At 64.8% G+C, this 26,562-nt stretch overlaps 5 protein-coding genes across 5 annotated transcripts; 2 read left to right on the top strand and 3 right to left on the bottom strand.

Annotated features, from left to right (window-relative positions):
* Positions 1 to 781: 781 nt before the first annotated feature.
* Positions 782 to 5,115, bottom strand: CHLRE_03g205473v5 (uncharacterized protein). The gene is made up of 17 exons (XM_001699339.2): positions 5,047 to 5,115; positions 4,783 to 4,859; positions 4,356 to 4,419; positions 4,129 to 4,170; positions 3,915 to 3,981; positions 3,609 to 3,652; positions 3,462 to 3,487; positions 3,149 to 3,211; positions 2,952 to 2,988; positions 2,753 to 2,808; positions 2,517 to 2,618; positions 2,308 to 2,342; positions 2,057 to 2,129; positions 1,897 to 1,939; positions 1,667 to 1,705; positions 1,356 to 1,427; positions 782 to 1,119 (listed from the first exon to the last, which is right to left on the bottom strand). The coding sequence occupies exons 1-17, from the start codon at positions 5,080 to 5,082 to the stop codon at positions 1,021 to 1,023; spliced, it is 975 nt and encodes a 324-aa protein (XP_001699391.2). The 5' UTR covers positions 5,083 to 5,115; the 3' UTR covers positions 782 to 1,020.
* Positions 5,116 to 5,163: 48 nt separating this feature from the next.
* Positions 5,164 to 7,746, bottom strand: CHLRE_03g205361v5 (uncharacterized protein). Its single transcript, XM_043061477.1, has 7 exons — positions 7,429 to 7,746; positions 7,277 to 7,343; positions 6,986 to 7,143; positions 6,670 to 6,780; positions 6,215 to 6,289; positions 5,312 to 5,965; positions 5,164 to 5,182 (listed from the first exon to the last, which is right to left on the bottom strand). The coding sequence occupies exons 1-6, from the start codon at positions 7,519 to 7,521 to the stop codon at positions 5,819 to 5,821; spliced, it is 651 nt and encodes a 216-aa protein (XP_042926665.1). The 5' UTR covers positions 7,522 to 7,746; the 3' UTR covers positions 5,164 to 5,182; positions 5,312 to 5,818.
* A 99-nt stretch (positions 7,747 to 7,845) lies between these two features.
* On the top strand, positions 7,846 to 13,001 carry CHLRE_03g205249v5 (uncharacterized protein). The gene is made up of 15 exons (XM_043061474.1): positions 7,846 to 8,047; positions 8,147 to 8,380; positions 8,545 to 8,589; positions 8,758 to 8,853; positions 9,055 to 9,105; positions 9,410 to 9,526; positions 9,750 to 9,866; positions 10,102 to 10,137; positions 10,341 to 10,423; positions 10,590 to 10,743; positions 10,894 to 11,117; positions 11,213 to 11,453; positions 11,592 to 11,801; positions 11,938 to 12,375; positions 12,464 to 13,001. The coding sequence occupies exons 1-15, from the start codon at positions 7,901 to 7,903 to the stop codon at positions 12,767 to 12,769; spliced, it is 2,499 nt and encodes an 832-aa protein (XP_042926664.1). The 5' UTR covers positions 7,846 to 7,900; the 3' UTR covers positions 12,770 to 13,001.
* A 181-nt stretch (positions 13,002 to 13,182) lies between these two features.
* CHLRE_03g205137v5 (uncharacterized protein) lies at positions 13,183 to 22,855 on the bottom strand. Its single transcript, XM_043061471.1, has 20 exons — positions 22,595 to 22,855; positions 22,427 to 22,534; positions 22,111 to 22,174; positions 21,882 to 21,958; positions 21,702 to 21,746; positions 21,378 to 21,563; positions 20,363 to 21,149; positions 19,742 to 20,112; positions 19,446 to 19,541; positions 19,122 to 19,208; positions 18,553 to 18,690; positions 17,505 to 18,347; positions 16,766 to 17,317; positions 16,459 to 16,573; positions 16,103 to 16,346; positions 15,764 to 15,902; positions 15,265 to 15,608; positions 14,934 to 15,105; positions 14,355 to 14,687; positions 13,183 to 14,171 (listed from the first exon to the last, which is right to left on the bottom strand). Exons 1-20 carry the CDS (start codon positions 22,652 to 22,654, stop codon positions 13,584 to 13,586), a joined length of 5,349 nt encoding a protein of 1,782 aa, XP_042926663.1. The 5' UTR covers positions 22,655 to 22,855; the 3' UTR covers positions 13,183 to 13,583.
* A 500-nt stretch (positions 22,856 to 23,355) lies between these two features.
* CHLRE_03g205025v5 (uncharacterized protein) lies at positions 23,356 to 26,562 on the top strand. Its single transcript, XM_043061470.1, has 3 exons — positions 23,356 to 23,830; positions 23,909 to 24,673; positions 25,944 to 26,562. The coding sequence occupies exons 1-3, from the start codon at positions 23,639 to 23,641 to the stop codon at positions 26,115 to 26,117; spliced, it is 1,131 nt and encodes a 376-aa protein (XP_042926662.1). The 5' UTR covers positions 23,356 to 23,638; the 3' UTR covers positions 26,118 to 26,562.

The following is a 26,562-nucleotide window of genomic DNA, read 5'->3' as shown; positions in this document are numbered from 1 at the left end:
CCGCTGGTGTGCAATTCGTGCTGCGCTACCAGCACCAGGTCCCTCTCATGTGCGATGTGCATCCCCCCGCTTGCTTCAGCAGTGGCCAGCAGTGCAAGTGCTGTGGCTGCCGTGGTTGCGGCGCCGCCCACCGTGGTAACGTGAAGCAGGTGCGGTACGGATTCGCGCACCTGCTTTGCTGCCTTGCTCGCTTCGTTAGCGCAGCGTGGCTCTGCTGTGCGCCCGTGCCTCCCTCCTGCCTCGTGTCGTGTATGGGCGACCACTCAGCCCACGTTGACGTGACTGCGTGATGTGCATTCCTCTCTCCTCGCCGCGTGCAGCTGTGCGGCAGCAGGGCCCAGCGGCGCACGTGTGCCTGCTGCCGTGGCTGGGGCTCATCGACCGGCCAGCAGCCCACCACGCACAACATTCAGGTGTGCGCTGGCCTGCTCAAGGCATGGGGCGAGCAGGTTGCAGAGTGGCCTGACCTGCAGCTGCTGAGTACATACTGGCCAGGCACGGCGGACCGTGGGAACCGGCTTCGGCATGCGCAGGTAAAGTCGGAGTCCGCGTTCAAGGTGGTGTCCGAGCGCAGTAGCCAAGCGCCAGGGAAGCAGCTGCTGATGGCGGGCAAGCGCATCAACTGCTGGCACATTCGCGGCAAGTATGTCGCGGCGTACTGGTACGCGCACAACGCCGCCGGCACCCCGGAGGAGTGCGCGGCAGTGGCAGCGTACGCCGTGGAGGTGGGGAGCCAACTCCGACCCCCCCCCCCTTCACTCTCTGTGCCAGCGGTCCGATCTGCGATTGGGTCTTACAGTTCCTCAAGCACAAGCACTTATGCCTTTCTATACACATTGATGTTATGTACCCGCGCCCACGCGGCAGGGCTTCTTCCGGGACGCACCGCGCATGCCTTTCCTGACAATCCCCTGCTCCGCCGTGTCCATCCTGCCGTGCCTATACCTTGGCCTATGCCCATGCCTCTCTCTCGCCACAATTCCAATATCGTAGTTCTTCACGCCCAAGGTGACAATCTAGTCAGCGCCGTCGCCGCCGGCTGTCCTCGGTGCTGCTGGGCTTCATGCTCTCGCACACCGCCCGGTCGAACTGCGCCACTGGGGAGCTGCAGGACCGCAGCTGCGCATGCATTAGGGTAAACGGGGCGAAGCTTGGGGCAAGACGGACTCCCACAAGCTATGTGGCAAGCAAACAAAGTACACAGGCCAACCACAGCAGGCAATCTGGAAGCGCGTCCATTCACACACTTGTCCACCGACAAGAGAATGTTTAGCCCCCGGCAAGCCCAACCTGTCTTGAGACCCTGGTGCGTGCGCCCACACCACTCACCACACGGGCGAAACACGGGCACGCACCTGCTCTAGCAGTGGGTAGTCAGTGGCCTCGCGGTACACCAGCCGGTACCGCTCCTCAGGTTCGGGCACGCACTGCGGCAGAGGGGCGGTTTGCGGGACCGGTTGGAAGTTGGAATGCATGGTCTTTGCGAGGTGAGGGCATTGTGCGGACAACAGTCTGCGGGCCGCATTGGAATGGCTGCGTGACAGCCCCGCGGGACGGTCCCACGTGGCAGCCTTGACCCCGAGCTTTTGTCTTTTGGCTACGCAGCACAACGCAACGGGGCAAGTCGACGCAACAGGCAATACACCTTGGCAGCGCCGCTCCACACCTGGTAACCCGAGGCTGCCACCAAGTCGATGGTGCCGTCCTGTGCCGTGCCGGAGAGGCGTACATACAGTCTGAGGCATGTGTTGTTGCAGCAGGGTGCACACTGGGGCTGGGTAGCCCGCTCGACGTCTGTTTCGTCTACTTGCGCTGTACGATGGGGAGGTCACGCACACGCACATGCACATGCACACGCACATGCACACGCACACGCAAATGCACATGCACACGCACCGGGATGATGCCCTGCTTGGTGAAGTCAATGAATGAGACAGCACTGCGCACATATAGCAGTACGTGTGTCAGAGGGAAATCCATACGCATATGTCAACAGCAGAGCAAACAGCAATGGCTGTTCGCGCATCACCCCTCCACGTATACGTTGCAGACCCACCACCCCAGCTGCTGGCATTTGACTGACGCCGCGAAGTCCGATACGTTGAGGCGGTAGCGCATGGTGAAGGACTCTGCAAAATTACACAGATAACGGCATTGGGAGCTACAACGCGAGGGTGCTGGCTTGGGTGCTGGGCAGGTGCAGCATTGTATGAGTGTATTACCATCCCCCGGTGTACTGCCGCTCAGCATATGTTGCGTCTTATAAGTCAGCGTAAGCTGCTAGCCGGCATGCCGCATGCTTCACACCTGGGTCATCGACGTTCACCGCCAGGCATGCGTTACTGCGTGCGTGCAGGGCGGTGGAGGGAAGCAGGGAAATGTGGTGTGTGCGTATGTGTGTGTGTGTGTCAAAACACGGTATGAGAGAGCACTCCAGAAACGTGCGTGCGCGTCTGTACTCAAGTACTCGCATGCTGCAGCTGCCAAAGGGAGGGCAGCTATTGATGGTGACGCACCTGTAGTCATTCAGCAGCTTGGTGCTGATGGCTACAGAGCATGTGCCCGCCAGCTCGTCCCAAGTGTCCGGGTTCTCCAGGTCTGGATAGATGCCAGCCGTCCTGCGTCAGCATCACAGCACGGCACGGCAGCGCCAGAAAGCAGTCAAGCTTGCAATAACAATACCCAATTAGCAGGTCGCGCTGGTAGCCACAAAGTATCATGCACCCTCCCGGTCGAGCACGCACGCTCTCACCACTCCGCCTGCTTGGCCCGGTCCAAGGTGTTGTTTGCCGAGACGTAGTAGTTGACCTGCATAGCAGCAACGCAACCATGGTATTTGTGGCACTGTGTGGTCCCCAGTAGCGGATGATTCGGCGTTCCTGCCCCAGAGGTCTGGCCCGGCCTACCCCCCCTCCCCATGCAGACAGGCAGCAGGCACTTGAACGCCGCACCTCCTCAGTGGTGAAGCAAGCGCCATACAGAATCGGCCTGTCGCAAACGGTGACGGCAAATGTCAGGCACCGTGCTTGCGCCTCGTGTGGCGCTGCTGCAGCTATTGTGAAAACAGGGACACCGAACCAAGCTGTGCAACCTCTGATCTCAAGTCGCAACAAGCTGTCCCCCGCATGCATCTCTATCACCTACGCACCCGCCATTGGCTGTTTCAAGCGCGGGACGCTGCGCCTCGGCAATATTAGCGGCAGCAAGGCTCCTGTCGGGTTTGCAGCGGAGGTGGTGGCGAGCATGAGCCATAAGATTGTAAGCAGCACCGCATGTAGCGCACACCACCACTTGCACTACCCGTGCGCCCCTAGCGGGGGCCCGCGTGCCCCCCGTGCCCTCCATCTGTGGGGTTTCCCTCCCCGGAGCGAGTGGCCTGCCCCCGATCCGGGACTTGAAACGGGTTGAGGAAAGCCTGCCACCTGGCCCACGTCGCCTGACACCTAGCAGATTGCACCTACCAGGTGCATTCGCCCGTGCACTCATCCTGCAGTACAAGTGACCGTGCAGGCGGAAGTTCAGCTCGACGCGCCCGAAGCATGTCGTAACATGACCTATTGCACCCCGCCCCGCCCCATGATGCTGGTGTCCCAAGTGTGTCCACTCACCACGAAGCGGGTCATGCAGTATGAGCGCCTTGCGGCCTTGGTGCCTGCACGTGTGTGGAGCACAATTCGTAAAGATCCCTGGGTAGAATGTGAAGCACGGCCATGTGACCCGGCGCCCATCCTTCACGACACGATTCGCAGGTGCAGACGGCGCCAAAGGTGCTGGCTCTTTTTGGCGGAACCGGATACTGCATTGGGCCGCACCGATTCTCACGCGCCCACACATATACACACACTGTCTTTGCGCTGTGTTTTCCTTGCTCTTTAACACACACACACACACACACACATACACACCGCACGCACCCGGACAGTAGGCAGAGGCATCGAGGGCCTCCTGCGAATACGAGCTGCGGCAGGAGCTTCCGCGTAGCTGCATGCGCACGTCCACAGAAGGGCGCACACGGGTCATTCCGACGCACACCATACAAGCTCAACCTGCTCCGCAGCGATCGCGATGCGTGCCATCCGAACGGGCCTCGGACACTAGCGGGTCATGCGGAGCCAGTCAGCAGCTCACCGGCACGTAGCAGCGGTTCGTCCGGTCCGCCCTGCACGCTGCCTGTTTGTTGGAAAGGAGACCAAGGGTACAGTATGAGGTCCACAGGAGGGGCGCCCATGCAGATGACATGAGTGGCAGTACACTACACAAGCATTGCGGGCTACAGGAGTGGTCGAACGTGTGCAGGGGAGTGTATGCGCTTGCGCTGCAACTGTTGCACGCTTGCAGCAGCCGTCAGCGCGCACCCGGCCAGCTGGTGGGGTGTAGCTGCTGCACTTGTCGCTGTAGTAGGAGCCGAGCACCGTAGACCTGACGCACAGGTGGGGTGTGGGAGCAGGGGAAGGAGCTTAGGCTACCAATGGCAAGCATGTGCAACGCTGACAGCTAGGCTCTGGGGATGGGGCTCGAAGTCTTTCACAGCGCCGCAGCAAGGCTACCGGCACGCGAGGTCAGGCACCTAGCCTCCAACATCAAGATCCAGGTACCGCCACTGCATCCGTCTCCGCCCAGGCCCGACCATCCAGTTGGTGCATCATGTGTACCCGTGCATAGTACGCGATACGATAGCGGTAGCACATGCACACCCAACTTCACACCCCGCGCTTTCCTTCCACTCCGTGTGCACACACGTTCACACACGCGTACATCGTACGCATTCACATGCACGCGTACCTGGCAGACTGGCTTCCCTCCTTTCCCACGGTGTCGAAGAGCGCGGCGGTGTACAAGGCGCTGGGGGAGCAAGTGGGCTGCGCGCGGCAAGAGCGGCGGCCGCGTGGCCATGTGTCATGGCAAGAAGGAAGAAAGACCTTGCGCAGGATTGGCATCTCTAGCTCCTGTGGCAAGCCTTGAAGCAAGGCTAGAATGACAGGATCCCGAGCTAGGCAGGGGCTGGCGATGGTTACGGCGCATGCCTGTGCGTTTGCGCGTACCTACCTGCAGGTTCTCACTCCCCTCGCGGAAGACACACATTGGCGGCGGGGGCGCCTTTGGCGGGGACGGGGGTGCTGCCGCTGGAGACGGTGGCGTTAGTGAATGCCGAGGTGGAGGCGACCTCCGCGGCGGGGGACGACTGCGTTCAGAGGTGGGGGCTCTGGGGTGAGGTTCACAGGTGAAATTCGTCGACCAGCAAGAGTATTTGTCATACACACGAGCGGCGCGCTGAAATACGTAGAAGCTCTACTGACCGCTGCATTCTTACCTTGCACAAGCGACAAGGTCTACTCCAAGAACGATCGCCAGGACAACGGCGAGCATGCACCATCGCGGCGCGAAGCCTCGCCTTGCTCCTCCATGGACGCTGTGTTGCTTTATCTCTTTACTTCTGAAGATAAGCATTGCCTAAGTGAACGGTTAAGAGTCTGAGAGCAACCTCGAAACAGTCACGTTATTGCACGCTTGATCGCTTTCTCCTCTAAGTTACACAACGTTATAATAATCAGTTACTTGAACGAAGTGGGCATATGCGCAGCATATGGTCACCGATAGTCAGCAGCTTCTGCTGCGCTCATCGGGCGACGCCCACCACTTGCCAGGTCACCCAGCGCGTTTCAGCGCCGTGCGCGTGCCCCATCCCGCAAGCCTACCTAACTCCCGCCTCAAATTACACATGACTACATCCTTGCGCAACCTCTTCCTTGAGGCACAGGGCTCGCCAGGACCTTCCAGCCTGCCGCGGCTACATCAAGCTCTCTGCCGCAAACAAGCGTTAGCGAAGCGGCTGCGGTGTCCGCTTGCCCGCCCCAGGACCTGTCGGTTTCCCCGGCGTGGCCAACCCTCGGGACGCGAGCAATTTGCGCTGTGCGGGCGTGAGCACCTCCAGCTTGGGCGCCCAGCTGCCCAGCTGCTCCCAATTCTGCGGCAGGGGAAGGAAGCTTGGTTATGCGACAGACGCCACATGCTGCAAGGAAGTAGCCGCACCCGGTTACACAACTTGTACTCCCGGTAATGTAGAGACTACAGCGCTAAGCCGTACGTGCTGTCCGGCGGTGGCCCTGATTTTTGCACTCCAAGCTCCCGCCTGCCTGCCCGCCCAGCACTCAGAGCACAGAGGCCTCGCCTTCCCGTGTCAGGGCGGAGCCCCGAGCCCCCGTTGGGCGCTCACCGCCTGAGACAGCGAGTAGTCCTCGGGCGTCAGGTCCAGCAGCAGCCGGATGACGCGCATGTCGTCGGGGTCCAACTGCGAGCAGCGTGTGTGTGTGCGTGTGTTTGTGTGTGTGTGTGTGTGTGTGTGTATGTGTGTGTGTGTGTGTGTGTGACGGGGGGCGTGTGCGTTTTCAGGGGTGGTTAGGGGCGGCGAGAGTGAGCGTGGCAGCTGGCGACGTGAGGTGACATCACGTGAAGGCGAGGCTGCGGCGCCCGTGTGGCGGCCATGCATGCCCGTGAACTGGAGTGGCGCAATCTCCTGTCCCTCTGGGTTTAGCGCGCGCGGCTTGGTTGGTGGCGCCCTTGCAGCTGCCAGCCGCCAGCGCTTCCAGCACATTGCACGGCCCGCTACCCCAACCAGCACGCCCACTTGACGTGCTTGTCTCGCGCCCAAGCTCCTGCCCACGCGCCCACCTTCTCACAGCCGTCGATGGTTGTGAGCATGCGCAACACGGTGTCTAGCCCCACACTGCCGCGGCTGTACGGGTCCAGCAGCTTCCACGCCTCCTCGCTCATGTCGATTGGCTGCAGGAAAGACGGGGCGGGGCGGTGTGCAGTACAGTGCAGGTTGAATACGGTAGTCGCCCCAGGGATGTAACGTGTTTGTTGGTCAGGGCGAGCGAGAAGGCTTGAGTACCCCCACCTGCCAATCTAGCGCTCCTTGCACATCCCGGGCTTTGGTGTTCCTGCCTCCCCATAGCCCAGGCCCCGATTTTGCAATCTTTCTCACATGTGCCGGCGCGCCGTTCTTCCACAGTGTGGACTTGAGTTTGTCGAGGCTCATGAGTCCGCCGCCGCCACACAGCTGCGTGACGGTGCCCAAATCCACCTGCGCCATGTAGTGCCCCAGCCGGTCCACCAGCTCCGATTTGGTCACGGATGTTTCGCCTGCAGGTACGGAGGGTATTGCAGGTGTGAGTCGTCAGCGTGCTGAATGAGTTCTTGCAAAATGAGGTGTGGGGTTTGAAGCGCCCGATAAGCGTGCGGCGGCGGCAGCGGTGCTTTGGTTCAGGGAACGCACCGTTGGGTACCAGTACGCTCCAGGCCGTGTCTATGTCCTCCTCTACAAGGTAGTGGCTCCTCTCAAGCTGCGGGCAGAAACGTCAGGGTGAGTGTGTGGTGAGTGTCCCCGGCGCCGTGGGCGACGGGACCACTTCCAAGGTCAGCCCTCACCGTATTTCGCGCGGTCTCCTCCTGAGCGGCACGGACCGCCGAATAAAGACGGTCGGTGGCACCGCCACGATGCATGCTACTTGCCCCCCTCATTCCTCCTCAAAGCCCTTCTAAACTGAAAAGCTCATGGACATGCTAACTTCTGTGGGTCCAACCCGCGCCGAGGCGTCCAGCTGAACAGCAGTCGGCAGTGTATGACGTCCTTTCTTACAGCCAGTAGGCAACCAGAAACCAGTCGAGGAGATGGCACTGCTGCTGCAGACTTACTTCGACGCTTCAGACCGCTAGACGTACGCCTGTACTTGCCTTCTGGATATGTCTATATTAATCCAAGCGCGTCCAACTTTGCGCGTTAACACCCTAGTTCCACCTGCGACCTAGTTCCAGTCAAGTCAGGACAGCTCACCTGTTGTATCTGCAGCACCTGCTTTGCCCGCAGCACTGTCTATTGGCGAAATAGGCATTGCAAACCATGACAGAGCAGGAGGACTTAGGGGAGGACGCCCGGATAAGCGACGTGAGCGAAATAGAACCGCGCCGGCTGCGTTACTCGGAAGAGGTGTTGCCGCTCCACTGGTCAGATGCGGTGCAGCCAGGCAAATGTGTTCGGCCGCTGAAGGTATGCAAACGGGGGGGACTGATGGCAGTCGGTCGGTCGCGACCCTGCTGCCGTCGCCACCGCCCCACTAACTCGCTTGCATAACCATATACTGTGCAGGTGTATGCCAGAATCAAGCCGGCACTGGGTGCTGCGGCAGCTCCTGAGGGGGGTGCTGGAATCAGTGCTGGGGCAGCAGCTGCGGGCGAGGGGCCGCAGCAGCTCCTCCAGACCACTTCCACAGAGATCAGCCAGGTGCTGCGTTGCGGCGGCAACAGCATGGCCTACTCGTTCACACGGGTATTCGAGGGCTCGGACCAGGAGGAATTCTACGGCACAGCAATTGAGCCGCTGGTGAGTGCGGGGAAGAGCTGTGGTGTCCAGCTGCCGCCGGGCCAGGTCCAACGGGCCGGATACTACTTCCAGTGCAACAGACACGTCTAGAATGTATGAGCACACGTAACACCACAACATCATCTGGACAACGCCGTGACCACGCCGTGGCCTCTCATGCGCAGCTGGAGGAGCTGGTGGGTCTGCGGACCGGCAGCAGCGTCTTCATGGTGGGTGCAGTGACACTGGGGGTTGGAACTGCCACATGTGACGCAGTGCAGGCTGCTTCGCGATGGGAGCTAGGCGACTGGTTGCGGGGAGCCGGGACTTGCGGCCGCCTGCCTAGTATGGCTTCCGTCGTCTGCTGGTGTCGATGCCGCTGCTTACCGTACTTGCAGGCGTACGGCGCAAGTGGCACCGGCAAGAGCTACACGATGCAGGGCACGGCCGCGCAGCCGGGCATGATCCCGCGCACCCTCAGCCGCCTCTATCAGGCAAGCCAACGGCTTTAGTTTTGGGCGACACGCGGTCCAGCTGGCCGGGTTTTGTAGACGGCGGGACGGGGGCTTGATGGACCACATCCGCAGCCAACTACCTGTCCGCTTTACTACGCCCCCTCGCGCTTTGCATGGGGCTCGGTTTAGTTTTTGCTGGTGTTACTAGCCCACCACCACCACCACTACCCCTGCTCACAGCTTCTGGAGGAGCGCGGCAAGGAGCACCAGGTGCAGCTGTGCTTCTACGAGGTGGGGCAGCCGCCCATGGACGACAAGGGGAGGGTGGGGGGCCATGTTCGCCGTCCCAAGTAAGGGGTGGGGAGGGATGGGATGGGCACTGCGGGTGCCGGCAGCGCGCGCGTCACAGGTGTGTCGCAGCATCCGTGCAAGGCAAGGCAAGGCTTGGACCGGGTGCTCGTCAGAGGAGGAGGTGCAGCCTGCGTCCACGATACTGTATAGTCTCTGCCAGTCTCTGTTCCCGAGAAGGAGCGATTGCATTAACTTGGCTGCTTACACCCGCCGTGTCGCCTTGGCGCCGGTCCCCCCCCAAAAGGTGTACGAGAACCGCGTATACGACCTGCTCCAGTCCGCCCGCCTGGGCAAGCGGCAGGCGCAGCACCTGCCCATCCAGGTGCTGGGGGCCAACTGCTGCGTGCCGGGGCTGCTCCGGGTGAGTGAGCGCGCGCGTGGGTGTGGGTGTGTGAGGGTGTGGGTGTGCGAGGCAGCAATCGGGGCCAGCGCTGCAGGCGTATGGCGCCACGTGCTCCCTGCGCACTGTCAAAGCGCCCGCATTCTTGCCCCATCTGTTGCGGTGTGGCGTCTCCCTTTGACGCTTGTCCTGCTGCACCCGATGCCAACTTGGTCGCCGGCTGTGCCTCTGTCCCGCCGTGCAGTGCCACTGCACGGCCGCGGATGCCGGCCAGCGCCTGTACGCCGCGGCCTCGCGCATTCGCACGCAGTCCGCCACGCACACCAACAGCGAGTCCAGCCGCTCACACGCTGTGTTCACGGTGGGTGGGCTGGAGGCAGGGAGGGCTGCTTGAGGGAGGGATGCCAAGAAAACCGCAGCAACAGGGGGCACAAGGGTTGTAGTGCTTTCTGTGGCTCCTGTTGTGTGTGATTGACATCTCCCCGGACACGCACATACACATACGCACGCACACGTGCCGTTGCGCTATGTTTTCCTTGTGCTTTGCTAGCGCGCGCGCGCGCACACACACACACACACACGCTGCGGCCCCACAGATCCAGCTACTGGAGGTGGAGCAGGGCGCCGTCACGGTGAGCCGCATGGCGCCGGGTCACAGGGCGATTGAGGGCGTGTACGCGACAGGGTGCGGCACGTAGCACCGTACCGTTTGTGGGCTGGTGGCGCGCGGGCGGGAAATGTTGTCCGCACCTTGCCCAGTAAGCAAACAGAGAGTACGGGTTGATTGACGTCATGCCGTGTCCGTAATGGCACCCACATGGTGTCCGCGTCACAGGGCCGCAGTGCCACGCTGTCGCTTGTGGACCTGGCGGGGGCGGAGCGGGCGGGCCGGACCAAGAATGTGGGCTCCAAACTGCGGTGAGCGAGCGCTTCAGGGGGTTGGCAAGGCCGACTCAGCAACCCGTGTAACTTGCAGCAGTAACGGCCAGCAGCAATACGGTAACGCCTCTTTTGTTCCTTGCCCTGCACTCCCCCTGCACGCACACATTACAAGTGCACACGCATGCGCTGCTGCCCCGCGCAGTGAGAGCGCAAACATCAACACCTCGCTCAGTGTGCTGGGGCGCTGCCTGGAGGCGCTCAGGCACAACCAGGCGCTGGCGGCGCGCGGCCCGGGCGGCGGCGGGGCGCCGCGCGTCATTCCCGTGCGCGAGTCCAGCCTCACCTCGCTGTTCAAGGTGCGCGGCTGTACCTCGGCAGTAGCAGCAGCAGCAGCAGCAGCAGCAGCAGCAACCCGCTCTTGCCTCTCCGCTCCTGTGGCGAACATGCGCCTGAACTATGATGATACCGGTATTGGTGTCGTAAACCTTGTGCACCTTCCCGCGCAGGGCGTTCTGACGGGGCAGGGCAACCTGGTGCTGTCGGTGCACCTGAGCCAGCACGGAGACGAGTACGACACCAACCGCCACACGCTGCGCTTCGGGGCGCTGGCGTCGCGCCTGCAGATGGCGGCGGCGGCGCCCGCAGCAGCGCCGCCGCAGCCGCCGGCGGGCCTGCCGCCGCTGCCTCCTTCCCAACAGCAGCAGCAGCAGTCCACACAGGGTAGAGCCAAGTAAGCTGGCTGTGCGTGTGACTCTCGCTGGAATCATGACATGACGTTTGCAGCTCTAGACTCAAAATGAGTTACATTTCATCCCTTTGGTACAGGCGCCAGCGGGTGCAGCCCGCCTTTGAGGAGCAGCCGCCCATTGCGGAGGCGCCGGAGGAGGGCGTGGACGAGGAGCCGGAACCCGACACCCGGCAGCTGAAGGCTGTGGCGCAGGGGGAGGTGGAGGCACGGGCAGCGGCTGCGGTTGAGGCGGAAGCAGGGCCTGATGTCCAGGGCGGTGGTGTGGATGTCAACGTGGTGGAGGCACTCCGGGCTCAGGTGCAGCAGCTGCAGCAGCAGGTGAGGCTGTCACGGCTACACATGCGTGGGGACCGGGCATCGTCAGATGTGGGCCTTTCATCCGCGCAGCGGTTCTTAGTGGTCACGCATAAAAGTATGGATTTACAACCCGGCCTCTCGACTGGGCGCGCTGTGCAGCTGGTGGTTGTGGAGGAGACCGCCCGTGCCGCGGCGGTGGCGGAGTGGGAGGAGCTGGTGGCGTCGGGCCGTGATGAGCTGGAGGAGGCGCGGCAGCGGGCTGAGCAGCTGGAGGAGCAGCTGGCGGCGGCGGCCAAGGAGCTGGCGGCGGCGCAGCGGGAGGCGGCGGCGCTGCGGAGGGAGCTGGCGCAGGAGCGGGCGGCACGACCGGTGCGCATCCTTTGGGCGCATACAGCTTGCAAGCCAGCCGCGCGCCATCCTGTCTGCGGGGATTGTAGCACGTGCATGTATGTGTGTATCTCCGTGTGACCTTGTGGTGTGTGTGTGTGTGTGCCGCATCTCGCAGTCCCGTGAGGAGGCGTTGGAGGAGCGGATGGTGGAGCCGCGGGCGGCCGCCGGCGGCTCCCAGGACCCGGTAGCGGGGCAGGCGCGGGCCCCTGCCGCAGGCGCGGAGCAGCACCCGGAGGCAGGCCGGCATCCGCCTGGTACCGAGGCCCCAGCGCAAGGGGACGACGCACCAGGCACCTCGGGGCGGCGCGCGGAGGAAGAGCGCGCGCCGCTTGCTGCGCTGCCCTCAAGCGGCAACCAGCAGCAGCCACACCAGCCGGCGGGCGGGGCCTCCGCGGGCCGGGCGGGAGCAGCTGGCGGTGGCAGCACCGGGCGGCCGCGCGGCAGCAGCAAGCGGACCGGTGCCGGTGCTGCGGCCGGGGAGGGCGCTCCTGGCAGGGTGGCGCACGCGGCCGAGGGCACGTCAGCCACCGGGACCGCGGATCCGCCCCAGCAGGTGAGCTGGTGTTGCATAAATGGAATAACCAATACGGCCTACCTGCTGCACGGCCGCATTGACTGAAGGGCGGAGAACCATGCTGCAGGGCACTGGGCGGCACGGCCACACCTGCAAGGCAGAAGCGACTGGCCGGCGCAGCAAACGCCGCCGCGCCACTGAGGACTGCGAGGTGGACGAGGAGGCCGCGGGGAAGGCGCACACGACGACGAAGCAGGCGCACACAGCAGGCGCGGAGGAGCTAGGGGCAGACGGTGGGGCAGGCAGGCACGCGGGGCAAGGGCAGGCCGAGCTGGACGGGACGGCAGGCGACGACATGGCGACGGCCGACGCTGGGAAGACGCCCGTGGCGGGGCGGACGCGGCGGAAACGGCAGGGCGTCCGCAAGCCATAGCTGTGGGGCTGTAGAGAGTCAGTTTGATTGGGGTGGCGTGCTTAGGCGCACCAGCAGCCAGTGGCAGTGTAGAGCAAAGCTGGACTGTGGGCTTGCTGCGGGTCCGATTCACTGCGCGGTCGAGTTGGTGCGCGTGGTGCAGAGCTGTGCCAGGGCATACAGGCGATGGCTGCACCAGGTGACACCCGCGTTTGCAATGAAGTGCTTGACCTGCCCCTGTTCAATCCACGGAGTCACTCAGGCACTGTCGATGTACCTTAGCCGCCGTAGCCGGCATTTGCCGTGCGTCACGGTACCGCTACCCAGCAATGCCGTGCTCGCTGATCCCCCACAACATTGCCTGTTATATTTTCGCTCTCCAGTCCGCCCAGTCACCATGGTAAAGCGTCTGGGAAGGATAGGCACTCAGAAGAGTAAAAGGCACGTTACATGTGGTGAAGTGCTGGCTGGCCTGGGCTTGCCCTGCCGTGCCCGATTGAGAACCCGCCCCGCACCTTGCCCCGCACTCGCCTCGCGACTGGGGCAGCTGCAGCGGACAGCCACGCTGCAGCCTCTGCGCCCCTCTACGCCCCCTCACACTAGTTTCACCAGGGCAGCGCTAAAGATGCGAGGTTGTGCGGCTAGCCGGAGGGCAATGCGCAACACACGCCCGCCTCATGCCTTACAGCAGCCGACGAGCCTGGCCGCCCTGCATGTCTCTTTCCATCATACTCCATTTCCTCATGCTCAAAATGCATTGCCGCCTGAAGCGTACAATCACATACACATATACACGCTGCCTGTCAGTTCCCTCACCCGATACCCAGCTACCCTGCTACATCTCTCCCTCATCATCGCTGAAGAAGTTCATTTCCTTAAACGCCCGGCTGCTGCTGCCAGGGGCGCCCGCCGCAGGGGCCGGCGCCTCGTCCTTGCGCTTCAGCAGCCTCTGCTTGAAAGCGTCGAACCGACTGCGCAGCGAGCCGTCCTCCGCACCGTGGGCTCCCGCCGCACTGCCGCCGGCCCCAGGCGCGGCCGCTGGCCCGCCTGCGGCGCCTGCACCCGCGGCAACTGCGTTGCTCCCCATGCCGTGCAAGGGGGAGGTCATGGTCGGCACCCCGGCAGCGGCTGACGACCGAAGCGGCGTTGTGGCCAGGCCGGACCCGGCAGACGGCTGCGACTGCGAGGCTGCCCCGGCGCTGGATATCCCGGAGGTGCCCGTAGCCGAGGGCCCGCTGGCAGCGGCCATGTTGCTCCCGGCCGGTGCGGTGGCCGCAGTGGCCGGTGCAGACGAGGAGGAGATGGAGGCGTGCCCCGATGCCTGGCGGTCCTTTAGCAGCGCCGCCAGGGTGGCCTGCTGCGCCGCCTCCGGCAGCAGCGGCTTGCAGCGGGACAGCGCGTCCAGAGCCGAGCCCATGGTGGCCTGCGGCACGCGGTGTGGGCGTGTACACAGGTGCGGCGCTCTTGTCGCATGGGGCACACACACCCACACCCACGCACACATGCCTCATCAACGGAAGGCGCATGCAAGCAGCACACACCCTGCTGAGCCCCGGCCGTGGAACACGATGGGGAGCACCACACACCAAACCGCACACACTCCCACCTGCAGTCGCGGCAAGCGCAGGTCGTGAGGCGCCAATGTCCGCACCGCTGCCAGTAGAGCCGCTGCCAGCGCCCGCTGCTGCTCCACCCCGCCCAGCAGCCCCGCCGCGCCCGATGTGGAGCCCGCCGCCCCACCGCCACTGGCAGACGCCGCCGCCAGCCGCGCCGCCAGCGACTGCACTGCCAATAGCAGCCACTCCACCTGCGCCGCCGCCGCCGCGGATACGGCCGCCGAGTGCGCCGCCGCCGCCGCCAGGTTGGTGCCTGCCGCCAAAACCTCCAGCTGTACGGCATGGGGGCCCTGCTCCAACAGGCTGTCGTACACGGCCAGGACCTGTACGACAGCAAGGGAGTGGGAGGACGCCAGGGAGGCCAAATGGCGGATGAGGTGAGATAGTGACTGCAAGCACCGCCAGCACTGTGTCGTGCTTTGTTGTTATTGCTTTGGCTTGTTGGTGCCACCCTTCAGGCTTCAGCTATGCTTGCCCCAGCCTGACGCACGCGCTCCCGCCTTTGATGCCGGCCTGCAGCCCAACGTCCGCCCTCTCCGCTATGCCCCCTCCTGTTCCGCTCCCCGCACCTGCTCGCACACTCTGCTGCCGGGCGCCTCGCCGCGGTAGCGCAACCCCAGCTCCGCCAGCACGCCCACGCAGGCGCGCTGCAGCTCCGGCTCGCCCAGGCTGAGCAGCGCCATGAGGCCGGGCAGCAGCCGCCGCGCTGCCACCTCCAGGCTGGCCAGAGGCACCAGCGCGCTGCGGCCGGGGCAGAGGCAGCAGCAGCAGCAGGAGGAGGAGGGTAAGGGAGGGGTCGCGGGGAGCAGACGGGGGACACAATCAGGGGTGTCGGCAGGCTTAAAAGACGGATGGATGGCAGCTGCAAGCTGCGAGCGCAGCCAAAGCCGCCGGACTTACCTGGCGACCGCCACGCAGCACACGCCAGAGGCTGTGCTGGCCGGGCCCGCGCTGGCTGGCGCGGGCGGACCCATGCCCTCCCCGGAGCGCCGCGAAGTTGGTGGCCGCCCGGTCGCCGCCCCCGACATGGACGTCCGCGCAGACACCGCCCCTGGCGCCTCCGGTGCTGCAGCGCCGCCGTTTGCGGCCCCGTGCTCCAGCGCCGCCGCGCTGCTACTGCCGTGCACACCATTACCGCCACTGCTGCTGCTGCGGCCCGACAACAGGTCTTCGAACAGGCCCAGCACCTCGGGCTGCAGGTCGGGCCTCAGGCTGCAGGCGAAGGTCAGACTGGCCGTGTAGTCCTGCGCAGCCAGGGGGAGCCCGCCGGGGACGGACAGAAGCAGGTCGGGCCAGGGCAAGGAGAGAAGGGCGGCAGCCGGGCAGGGCCCCGCACCCCGTGTACAACTTTACCCCCCCAAAACTCTGCCCCTGCCCCGCCCTTGCCCCGCGCCCGCACCGGCAGCGCCTCCAGGAGCCAGCGGTGCCTCAGCTCGTGCGCGGTGCCGAACAGCTCGCCCAGGTGCGGCCGCAGCAGACCCGCCGGCCGCCCCGCAGAGGGCAGCACGCAGGCCAGCAGCACCGGCAGCACACACTGCCTGTGCGGGGTGCGGCGGGGCCGTGGCAGCGCGGGTGAAGGAACAATCACTGCCGACAACAGGCACTGCGCCACCGCACCCCAGCGGTGTGCTGTCGCAGTACCGCCCTGGGTCCCAAGGAGTCGAGCCCCTCAACACTCAGTAGTCTCAGCAGCCAGCACACAGCGACTGGGGTACCGGTGTCAGTGTCAGTGGATCACCTGGCGGTGCGCAGGGCCTCGGACGACCGCGGCTGTGCCGCTGCGCAGATATCGGCCACGGCCACAGGCGCAATGAAGGGGTCCGCGGTGGGCACTGCCGCCGTGCCGGGAGGCGCGGCGGGCGGCGAGGGCGCGGCGGTGGCGGCCGAGGCGGCGTGCGGCATGGGGCCATTGCCGGCCGCCGCGCCGGTGCCGGAGGCGGCCAAGAATATGGGCAGCATGGCGGTGCGGGTGAAGGGCACGCCTGCGGGCGGCGGACAACGAGTTGGCGTGGGCGGGGCAAACAGACCCCCGTCAGCGTGTCACTGGAGACATCTCATGGCTTCATCATCACGCCACGCCCACGCCCTGCTCACCCAGCGCCTGGCAGGTGGCGGTCACGGCGCTGGCGGCCGCACGCCGCACCTCAGCCGACTCGGGCGCGGCCGGACCCACCACGCACACCAGCGTCAGGATCTCGGGCACCACGTGCTGAGGACAGAGAGGAAACACGGGAGTGGCGAGAGAGGCCGTGAGTCGGCAGGGGACAGGCGGGCCGAACGCGCGGATCTGAGGACACAGTGCCACTTGCAACACCGGAGCCCGCCTACAACCCACCCATCGTGCCCACGAACCAGCCCATTGTGGAGCAGCCGACGCTGTATGCTTTTGCGCCATCCTCACCTGCACCACCCACTCCAATGTCTTCCAGCTTGCGTGCTGGCTGTGACCCGCCCAGAGCCCCAAGGACGCGTCGTCCGCCTCCCACTCCCTCTCCGCGGCCTCCCGCTCCCGCTCCATCGCCTCCTCGACGTCCTCGACCTCCGCTGCCGCGCCGGCACCCTCCACAGCGCCCTGTGCCGCTGCGCCTGCCTGCTTCGCCAAAGGCGTGGCAGCAGCGGTGTCGACGGCGGCGGCAGTGTGTGGAGAGGCCGCGCCCGGCAGTGGGTGCGATGCTGTGCGGCGATGCCCAGGGGACAGAGCGCGGGTTGCGCTGGCATGGAGGGCGGAGGAGGCGGGTCCGCCGCCGCCCCCGCCCAGGGCCGTGGCCACGCCGTCGTCTGCGCCGGATTCCGCGGTGAGGTCTGCAGTGCTGCCGGAGCGCTGGTGGCGTCCGGGCACTGCGGAGCGAGTGTGGTGGTGGTTTTGGTGGTGGGGGTGGTTGTGCGGAGCCGCGGAGGTGGTGGCGCTGCTCGGGTGGTCGCCAGGGCACGCCCACGCCGGCCGCGAGCGCAGCTACAACCATGGAGGGAACAAGGTGGAACACAGGACGGGCAGGAGGTCAAGCTGGGAACCGAATGCAGATGTTCTTCCACCCAACGGCACACACATCCGACACTGCTGCTTGCAATCGCCCTGAGTATGCCTTACCACCCGCTGCTCTATTCTCTTCCTCCGCCGCGTCCCGTTGCCCCAGCCTCACCGCCGCACTGCGCAGTGCCGGCGCCAGCGCAACATACAGCGCCAGCAGCTGCTGCAGCGCCAGGTGCGCCGCACTGGGGAACACACGCGGCGCGCCGCGGCCGCCGAAGGACACTGGGCCGGATGCCGCCAGCGCAGAACTAGCGCCGCCGCCCAGACCGCTGCCGGTGCGGTGATGCTGGTGCCCGTGCCCGTGACCCGCCCCCGTCGCTGCGCCGCCTTCGGATGCGCCAGACGAGGACGCGGGCTGGCCGCTGGCGGCGGCACTGGCGCTAGCGGAGCTGGCGTACCTGAGGATGGCGCCTGCAAAGCCACTGCCGCCGCCACCGCCAGCGCTTGCCGCGGGCGCAGCCGCCGCGGCGTCCGCTGCCGCCGCGGCAGCGGCTGCCGCCGCCGCCGCCTTCTGCTGCTGGTCTGCAATGGCCCGCACGTACTGCGACACCTCTGCCAACACCCGCGCCAGGCACGACGACACAAGCAGCTCCGGGTCCGATGCCGCCGCCGCCGACGAGTCCAGCGCCGCGCCCCGCGACGCCGCCGTCGCCATCGTCCCAAACAACGACCCCAGTGACCCCAGCGGCCCCGTGGAGGCCCCGCGTGCCTTGGCAGCCCCCGCCGCCTCCGCCGCCCCCGCTGCCGCAACCGCCGCCGCGTCAGGCGGCGGCTGGTGTCCCTGCCACGTCAGCAGCGCGGGCGCCAGGCGGGACAGCGCGGCTGCGTGCACGGCCTCAGCGGGGTCGGTGGCCAGCGCCAGCAGCAGCGCCTCCAGCGGGCTGTAGTAGGAGCGCGACAGCGGCAGGTGCGGCACCAGGCGGGCCAGGCTGTGGCAGGCCGCCTCGCGCACCTGCAGCGCAAGCGGGGAGAGGGACAGAGGAGCGGAGGGGCAACGGACACAGCGGCGTACGGGTCAGGAAGCATCGTCAACTAGCAAGAGCAGTCCTACAGCTGACAGCTGACACAAATGCTCGCTGCCTGCGTTGTTCATCATGCTCGTGGCCACCGTGCACGCACAATGCTGACACAGCGTCTGCGAGCACCCCGCACCCCACCTGCTCCAGTCGGTCTTTCGCCAACTGTGACAGCTGTGTGAGCAGCACGTGCGCCTGCGTGCCGGCGTCCACCACACCCACAGCCGCGCCCAGCGCCTCCGCAACCAGCGCCCGGCGCTCCGCGGAAGTGCTGTTGGCCTGTGCGGGGCACAGGGGCCGGGGTGGGCGGTTACATTCATGATTAGTTAAGGAAGTGGTAGACGGTAGACCATCTTGCGGAACATGAAGCGTTACCGACGATGTCGACCAGCTCCTGGCTCCAGCTCGAGCTCCAGGGGGGGGGGGTGTGCTTACATTCATGATCATTTGAGAAGTGAAGGCGTAGCCAGGTACAGTAGCATAGCAGGGGCGGGGGGGGGAGGTTACATTCATGACCAGCAAAAGGACGTTGCAGACGGTAGGGGGGCAGGCATGACTGGTGTTGCGCGATGGCTGTGGTGGGCAGGCGTCGCGTTGGGTCGAGGCGGCCGGCAGTGCCGGAGGAGGAGCGAGGTCTGGTCACCGGCAAAAGATCGAGGTGGACATGCAGCGACAAACACACACACATATCCACACACGCAATGGCCCACCTGCTTCACGCACAGCTGCAGTAGCTCCGCCGCCGCCCAGCTGGGGCCGAAGGTGCGGCACAAGTCCAGACAGGCGTCCAGCATGGCCTGAGGGTGGAGGTGGAGGTGGCGGAGGTCGCGGAGGTTAAGGTGAAGGTGGGCAGGCACAAGCTCTGGAGGCACACCGAGCACACCTGCCGCTGTCTTGTGCATCAGAAACTTCTCCCCCGCGACTTCCCCTTGCTTTCGCCTACTCCACCCGCGCCAAATCGCAGTAACATAGTAGTTCCTTGCGTACGGCGGGTGCAACCCCACCACGTCTCAAGGCACTTCCCACCGCCTCGCCTGGCGCTGCTGCGGGTCCGGCACCGGCACCAGGTTGAACACCGCCGCCAGCAGCCCGCGCCGCACCGCCCAGTCCGGAGACGTCTTGGCGGCACACTGCGGCGCAGCAGCAGCGGCAGCAGCAGCAGCAGCAGCAGCAGCAGCAGCAGGAGCACCGCGCTGTCAGGCAAAACCTCGCATCACAGTCATGCGACCCAGCAAGTCATACACTGCTCCTTCACCTTCAGCACACCCAAAATACGCACACGCCCCGCTGCCCTCTCGGCCCCCTCCCCCTCCCCGGCGCCACTACCCACCACCAGCAGCGGCAGCACGTCCTGCCGGCTCTTGAGTGTCAGGTTGGGCACCAGCCGCGGCAGCAGCTCCGCCACCGCGCCCAGCAGCCCCTCCAGCGCAGCGTGGTAGGCCACGTCTATGGCGGGGCCCGCCTGCCGCTGCAGCCAGGGCGGCCCGGCGGATGCGGTCGTGGAGGCGCCGCCGCCGGCCTCGGAGGCGGCATCCGTGCCGGTGATGGTGAGGGCGCCGCCGGCCGCCGCCAGGGAGTCCAGGGAGCTGGCGGAGGCGAGCGCTAGGGTGGTGGGCGTGAGGGCGCCGGGCGGCGGGGGCGAGGCGCCGCGCGGCGGCGGCGGCGGCGAGGCGCCTGCCGCGGGAGGCTTTGTCCCCAGGTCTGCAGGGAAGGAGCGGAAGCTGGATGAGACGCATAGTTGTTCCACTGCAGTCTGTGTCATGCGCCCCTCCCCGTTTGCATGACCCAGCATTGCCCTGCAAGCGGCCTAGCACGGATACATCCCCGCTCCCCACCACCAGCCTCTGCTGTTTTGTCCTTGTCGGAAAAGGTAAAGCCATAGACCCACCCATTGTTCCCTAATGGAAACGGTCAAGGTAACCCTCCCCCTGCCTCGCTACCCCCCGCTCACCCAACAGGTCCATCAGGAGGTCCCCGCCCGGCAGCGACACCACCGGCACCGGCTGCTCCAGCGGCGGCAGCGGCACCAGCGCTGGCGCACTGACGGCTCCACCGCCCTCCACATCGCCAGCAGCAGCAGCGGCACCCGCAGCACCCAAAGGACCCGGCGACGACGCTGTGGCAGCCGCTGTGGCGGCAGCCGCCGCAGCCGCTCTAGCCGCCGACACGGCCCGCCGTGCCCGCGCCCTCATGGCTGCCAGCCGCTGCCGCGTGGCCGCAAGCTGCTCCCTGAGCTGCTCCGGAGATGCCTCGCCATCGCCATCGCCATCAGCACCGTCAGCTTCCTCCTCGTCACCGCTCTCGCCTTCCAAGCCCAGCTCCACATCTGCACCGCCGCCCCGGAGCAGCTCCTCCAGTCCCGGCGCCGCCCCGTCCTCTCCTCCATTCGTTGACGCCCTGCTGCGCCCTGATGCGGCCGCCGCCGCCGCTTGGGCCGCCACAGCCGCCGCGGCCGCCGCCGACATGGCCGGCGCACCACTGCCCGCTGCCTCCGCCGCCGCCACCGCCTCCCGCGCCGCAGCCTGGTACCATGCCCACAGGTCCCAACGGTCTGCCGCCGCCGCGCCCTCGCCGGCTCCTCCGGCTCCGCCACCTCCTCCTCCCCCCGCTCCCGCTCCCGCCGCCGCCGCCGCCGAGGCCAGTGGCCTCAGCTGCGCGCCGTACTCCTCCTCCAGGCTCATGGCAGTGGTGACCAGGCCCTGGCGCACCAGGTGCCCATACACCGCCGCGTTGAGGGCCTGGCAGCCGGGCAGGGGGCGGAGGGGGTTGCAAGGATGTTTGGGAAAGCGATACAGGATGCAGCAGGGGGAAGAAGGAGCAAGGAGCGAGGGAGCAGGTCACATGGGGGCGGGTGGCCAGTAGTCGACGTGTGTGCGCACGACACATAAAGCGTTTAGCTCAGCCGAGTGCACCTTGCGCAACATCACAGCGCCCCTGGCCTCACAGCTTTGCCCCCAGCCGCTCACCCTCAGGTCGGACGGCGCGGGCGACGCGCCAACGGCAGCGGCCGCCGCCGCGGACGTCGGCATCGGCCCCGCCGCGGGCGCTGTCCCAGCCACCGCACCCGCGGGCGCCAGCGCCAGCGAGCCAGTGGCACTCAGCGCAGTCGCACCCACAGTGCTGGCAGCCGACGCCGCGCGGCCGAGTCCCTCCTGTAGAGGCCAGCAGGCCGCGGCACACGTGTGTACCGTTCTCGCCAGTGCCGCAGTGACCCGCACATGATGCGCCGGTGCCACCGGTGTGCGACCCAGTCTGGCCGACTTCACAGCCGCATCCCGCCAGCTACTCACCTGCTCCTGCTTCGCCAGCCTGCGAGCCATCTCCGCCAAATCCTCCTGTAAGTAGACGTCGTGCTTAAGATTGAAGCGAACTAGCGAAGTGATTGTGGCCCTGGATGCACAACTCGCAGCACCCTTCGCGCCCAAAACGTCCCTCCCTATCGCTCCCCACACACACACATACACACGGACCTTGGCCAGCCGCAGCTCGTACTCGGCCATCTGCAGTTTGGACTCCCGGTCCCGACCGATGGCTTGCAGGTCCAGCGCTGCGGCGGGGCATGCACACACAGCACGCAAACAAAGCGTGGTGTGCCAGTTGCCTGAAATGGGACGGACCGTGCCGCCTCGCATGCACCCGTGCTTAGCGGACAGCTGCGTGTAGTTTACGTTGACGCGGCTCGGAAGCCGTTCCGCTCACCGTTGGAGGGCTGGTAACGGGCGAGCTCATCCGGCGGGAAGCGGTCGGGATCCGAGAAGAAGGCCTGTTGCAGTGGCAGCACGCACGTCACGTCGCCGATAGCGGGGCCCAATCACCACGCTGGTATGGGTGACCCTAGCATAAACGTGCCTCCTTGGCTCTCATATCATACAGCTCCAGGCGCGACACTACGGCTAGCAGGGCGGCCTCGAGGCACGAGGCCCCGAGTGCCCCAGCCGAACTCATCCGCCCCCCCCCCGCTCTGCCCCCCCCCTGCTCCGCCGCCCTGCCCCTCCCCGCTTCCAGCGCTGGGCACCTGGAGGTCCTTGAACGCCCCATCATCGCCATGGCCGGCAGACTGAGCCTCTACGAGGAGCTCGAGCGCTGTGAGGTGATAGTTCTTTGCGAGCAGAAACTGGACCACCTGTGGCGCGGTTATGCACATAGCACGCCATGCTTCCAATATTGATTGCTTTTAACTTACCTGCTGTGGTACTGCAGGCGGGAGGCTGGGGTGCGAGCTTTTGTGTAGCACCGGCTCCATTCGTCCTGCTTGCTCTATTGCTGTCAGCTCCTCGCCTGGTTAACAAGCTCGCGCATGCTATCTAGATCGATGAGCACATAGTTGTTGCATAATACCGTCGAGCTGCCGCGGTGGCAAGGAAGGTGCGCTCCCGCGAGTGTCAAGTCGGTCTGGGCGCGCAAGTTTCACGGCATTTCCTCACAAGCAGTTTACAGTATAAGACACTTGATGATATATTGACAGGAACAATGGCCTAGACATTTGCTGACACCGATGCCGACGTGCAACACCCTCGCGTTCCTCATGCATGCGGCGTTGGCTCTCCCCAGCGGGAAGTCGTGATCCCCCTGCCACGGCTGGATAGCTTGTATCATGCTTATCTGCATACTACCTGCATACTGCCGCCGCGGTGCCATTGGGGGCAGGCCCCAGGCGGGGGTTCCACACAGTATATGTGCAACCACATTCCGTACGTACGCATTAGTTCCGCAACACTCGTCAATTCCGTCTCCAGGAGTCCAGGCAAGTCCCAGCCAGCCTCGCGTCTTGTAAGACCCTTGACTTTGCAAGGGTGCTGCCCACTTCTGCCCACACGTCAACCTCATACGGACCTGGGTTGGCTTCCTGACAGCGCTGCTTGACACGACAGGCATTTCAACACCGGTGCTCCGCACCACCAGCGCTTGACAGTCGATCTCACTTAGTCACTTGGCAGGATGTAATTAACCGAGCACAAACATAGCTGCTAAGAATGTGCACTTGCGGACGCGTTTGGCGCAGGGACGCGACCACACACGCGACGGTGGACAAGGTGGACACGTCGTACGGCAGGTACACATCGGCGAACACGACTGCTACAAAAAATCTTCCTGGAGTCACACACACGATCATTTGCCTTGAACACCTTGCAGCCAGCTATACTGCGTAGTTGCTGCTGTTCCTTACGGCGCCTCTTCAACTGCCATCGTTGCGAAATTGCTGTTGATCTCACCACAGCTAGCTCAAATGATCGCACTGATATTTTCGAGCCCATCCGAAACGCATTATCGGCGCGCCACCAGCCTAAGGCGCGCGGCCCAAGTTATGTCTGCTGGCGGCCTGGGCATCCGCATGCCATCCAAGGCCACGTTCGTTGCGCAGGCCGTGCCTCCATTCTCCACGCGAGGACAGGTGTATGATAAAGACAAGACCAAGAAGGTATGATACTTCTGACAAGCTCTCTTTTGTGACATGACGGGCGGTCACGTCGTCATGTCATCGCTCCATCCTTTGCAGGCGACACCGCCCCCTCCGACTCCAAGGCACGAGCCGCTGGGGCCCGCAGCGCATCGCGAGCAGCGGCCGAAAGACACCGCCGTCGGCATGAGCCCTGCGCCCACAGCGCGTGATGAGGAGGATGTGCCCGGCCAGCCCCCAGCTCCTCCACAGCTGTGGGGGTCCGAGCCCGAGCCCGACCTGCCGGCAGCTGCCACACCCGCCGCCTCTTCGCCGCCGGACAAGCCTTCGGTGCCAACAGCCGGTGTTGCGTCGCAGCCGCGCATCAGCCGTGAGATCAGCAGCACTCCCAACACCAACACCAACACGGGCACCCCCGCCGCCGCTCCACCCGCGATGGCGGCGGTGGCAGTCGCCAGCGTGCCAAAGCCCTGGGAAGCTGCAGCGGCCAACAGTCAGGCGCAGCCCGCGCCTCCCGCGCCTCCCGCGCCCGCCAAGCCACCTCCACGCCGCACTCCCGCCGCTTCCTCGCCGCCTGCTTCGGCCCCGTCACCGCTGCCCCAGCCCCAGCCGCAGGCCGCGGGGCAGGTGCCGTACACGCAGCTTCCGACCGACATGCTCCGCCTGACCGGGGGCAGCCGCAAGCACCTGGTGGGGCGCGTGACGCTGCGCACCTTCTTCCCCGCGGCCACGGAGGCGGTGACATCAGCGCGGGCCGGCAGTGAGCTGGTCCGGCTGCACCGGGTGCAGGAGGACGGCGTCACGGTGGCGACCTACGACGTGCTGCTGTCCTACCGGTGCGCGTCCAGCAAGAGCGGCACAAGCGTGAGTACGGCGGACTAGGGTATTGGGCACACTGGTATGACGCCGGTCTGAGAAGGGGCAAAATCGTGTCCACACGCGTTTCTCCGCGCACGCGCATGATTAGCCTCCCCCTTTCAGGAATCACGTTTATATGATACGTTGGTGCGGCTGTCGCCACTTTTCGCGAGGAATGCTTTCGCCAGAGTTGCGTTCTTAAGCCCGAGAGCTTGTATGACGTTTCATCTGGCTGTATCTTAAGCGATGGCAGTTCAAACTGACACCAAACACAGACACTACACAGACTTTAGAAGCATCTTGACTGCGACATCACCAAACAGGCCGCAAACAGTAGAACGCCGCAAATTCCAGTAGAACGCCGGTAGCTAGTCCATTGGTCGACCCGATGACCGTGTCCGACGGTGCAGGCGGGAACCCCCCGGACGCCAAGCCAGCAGCCAGTCGCGTAGTAGTACACACAAGTTCACGTTAGCCGCGGACCTGCTGCCAAAATTTGGGTTGTGTACGACATCATAAACGCTGTCAAACCCCAGTGCCGTTTGACCCCTCTCCCAGACCGGCATCATACCCATGCCTCACATGTCCACGTGTCCGCGGCCGACCACCGACCCTTCTATCAGACTACCGGGGCGTGCGCTTAAGCTTACAACTGTGCTCGTCCATATGATGTTCGGGACTGTGTGCCGGAAGAGATTGGTTGACTTTCTCCCAGGATCCTGTGAAGCATCCCAGGATCAACGTGACGCGGTCGCCAGCATACATGGCTGGCGGCAGCCCTGTCGCCATGACCCAGACCAAGCCTTGGCCGTTACAAATGAGCATCAGTTCGCATAGTCCCCATGACATCAGTGAGATACGCTCAAGTGGAGCTCTACTACGATGCCGATGTGGACGTTTAGAGGGGCATTCTGGGCAGGGAGACGAAATTTGGCAGTCCCACGCACATCCGTCCATGACGCACACCTGAGCGGCTTAGGGCCGTCCACAACCCGCCCAACGACCGACCCTGAACTTTCTCCATAACCCTGATTGAAACTCTGAAAATAGATATGGATTCCTCTCGTCAAGCTCTTTCATTTTAGGACATGGGGCCTTTCCCAGTCGAAACTACCCCCCCTACATCTTGTCAGGGGCTTCCTCCGACCACGCACGGACACGCAGCGCCATTCACTTTACACCCGCCTGAGTGGTCAGCTGCTGTACATGCGCCCTCACGCAACAAATGTGCAGCCCACCATTTCAACCCACCCACGCCACACACGCATGCATGCAGGTGCGGCTGACGGGGCTGGCGCCGCTGGTGGCGGACATGGGCCTGCAGCAGGGCGCCTACGTGCGGCTGGCCTGGGGGCCACCCACGCTGAGGGCGGTGGCGGGCCCGGGCCCGGGCCCGGCTGTGCTGGACCAGCGCGTGGTCGTGATCGAGCAGGTGGCCGGGGTGGCGTGAGGCGTAGGCAGGCGGGGCGGAGGCGGGGCATACAGTGGTGTGCGCAAGGTGCGTTGAAAGGGAATGCCCATGTGCGTTAACCATCTGCGGTCCATTGCCATGCGTGAAACCAAAGGGTGGTGGAGGGTTCATGGTTTGGGAAGCCTACAAGCGGCGATGGCGGTGGCTGAAGAATTGGTGTGGCTAGCTAGCATGGACTCGCAAAGGCGCAGCGATTAGGCACGGCAGTTTGGTACCGTACCGTAATGTTACAGCACTACAGTAACCAGTTTCGTGGTGTGTTTGATCACTTTCTTCATGCATTTACAATTTTACACAGCAGGCTATTGTGCCCCAAAGTAATGACAGCACAATTACGGCCAGTGTCAGCAGCACCCTAGCACAGCTGCACAGCTGCACAGTTGCACAGACATCCACCACCATCTAGCTGTAAACCGCGTTCTAC

The sequence above is a fragment of the Chlamydomonas reinhardtii genome, chromosome 3 (genome assembly GCF_000002595.2).
Source record: "Chlamydomonas reinhardtii strain CC-503 cw92 mt+ chromosome 3, whole genome shotgun sequence".
NCBI classification, from domain to species: Eukaryota; Viridiplantae; Chlorophyta; class Chlorophyceae; order Chlamydomonadales; family Chlamydomonadaceae; genus Chlamydomonas; species Chlamydomonas reinhardtii.
This window is presented reverse-complemented; position numbering and strand designations above follow the sequence as displayed.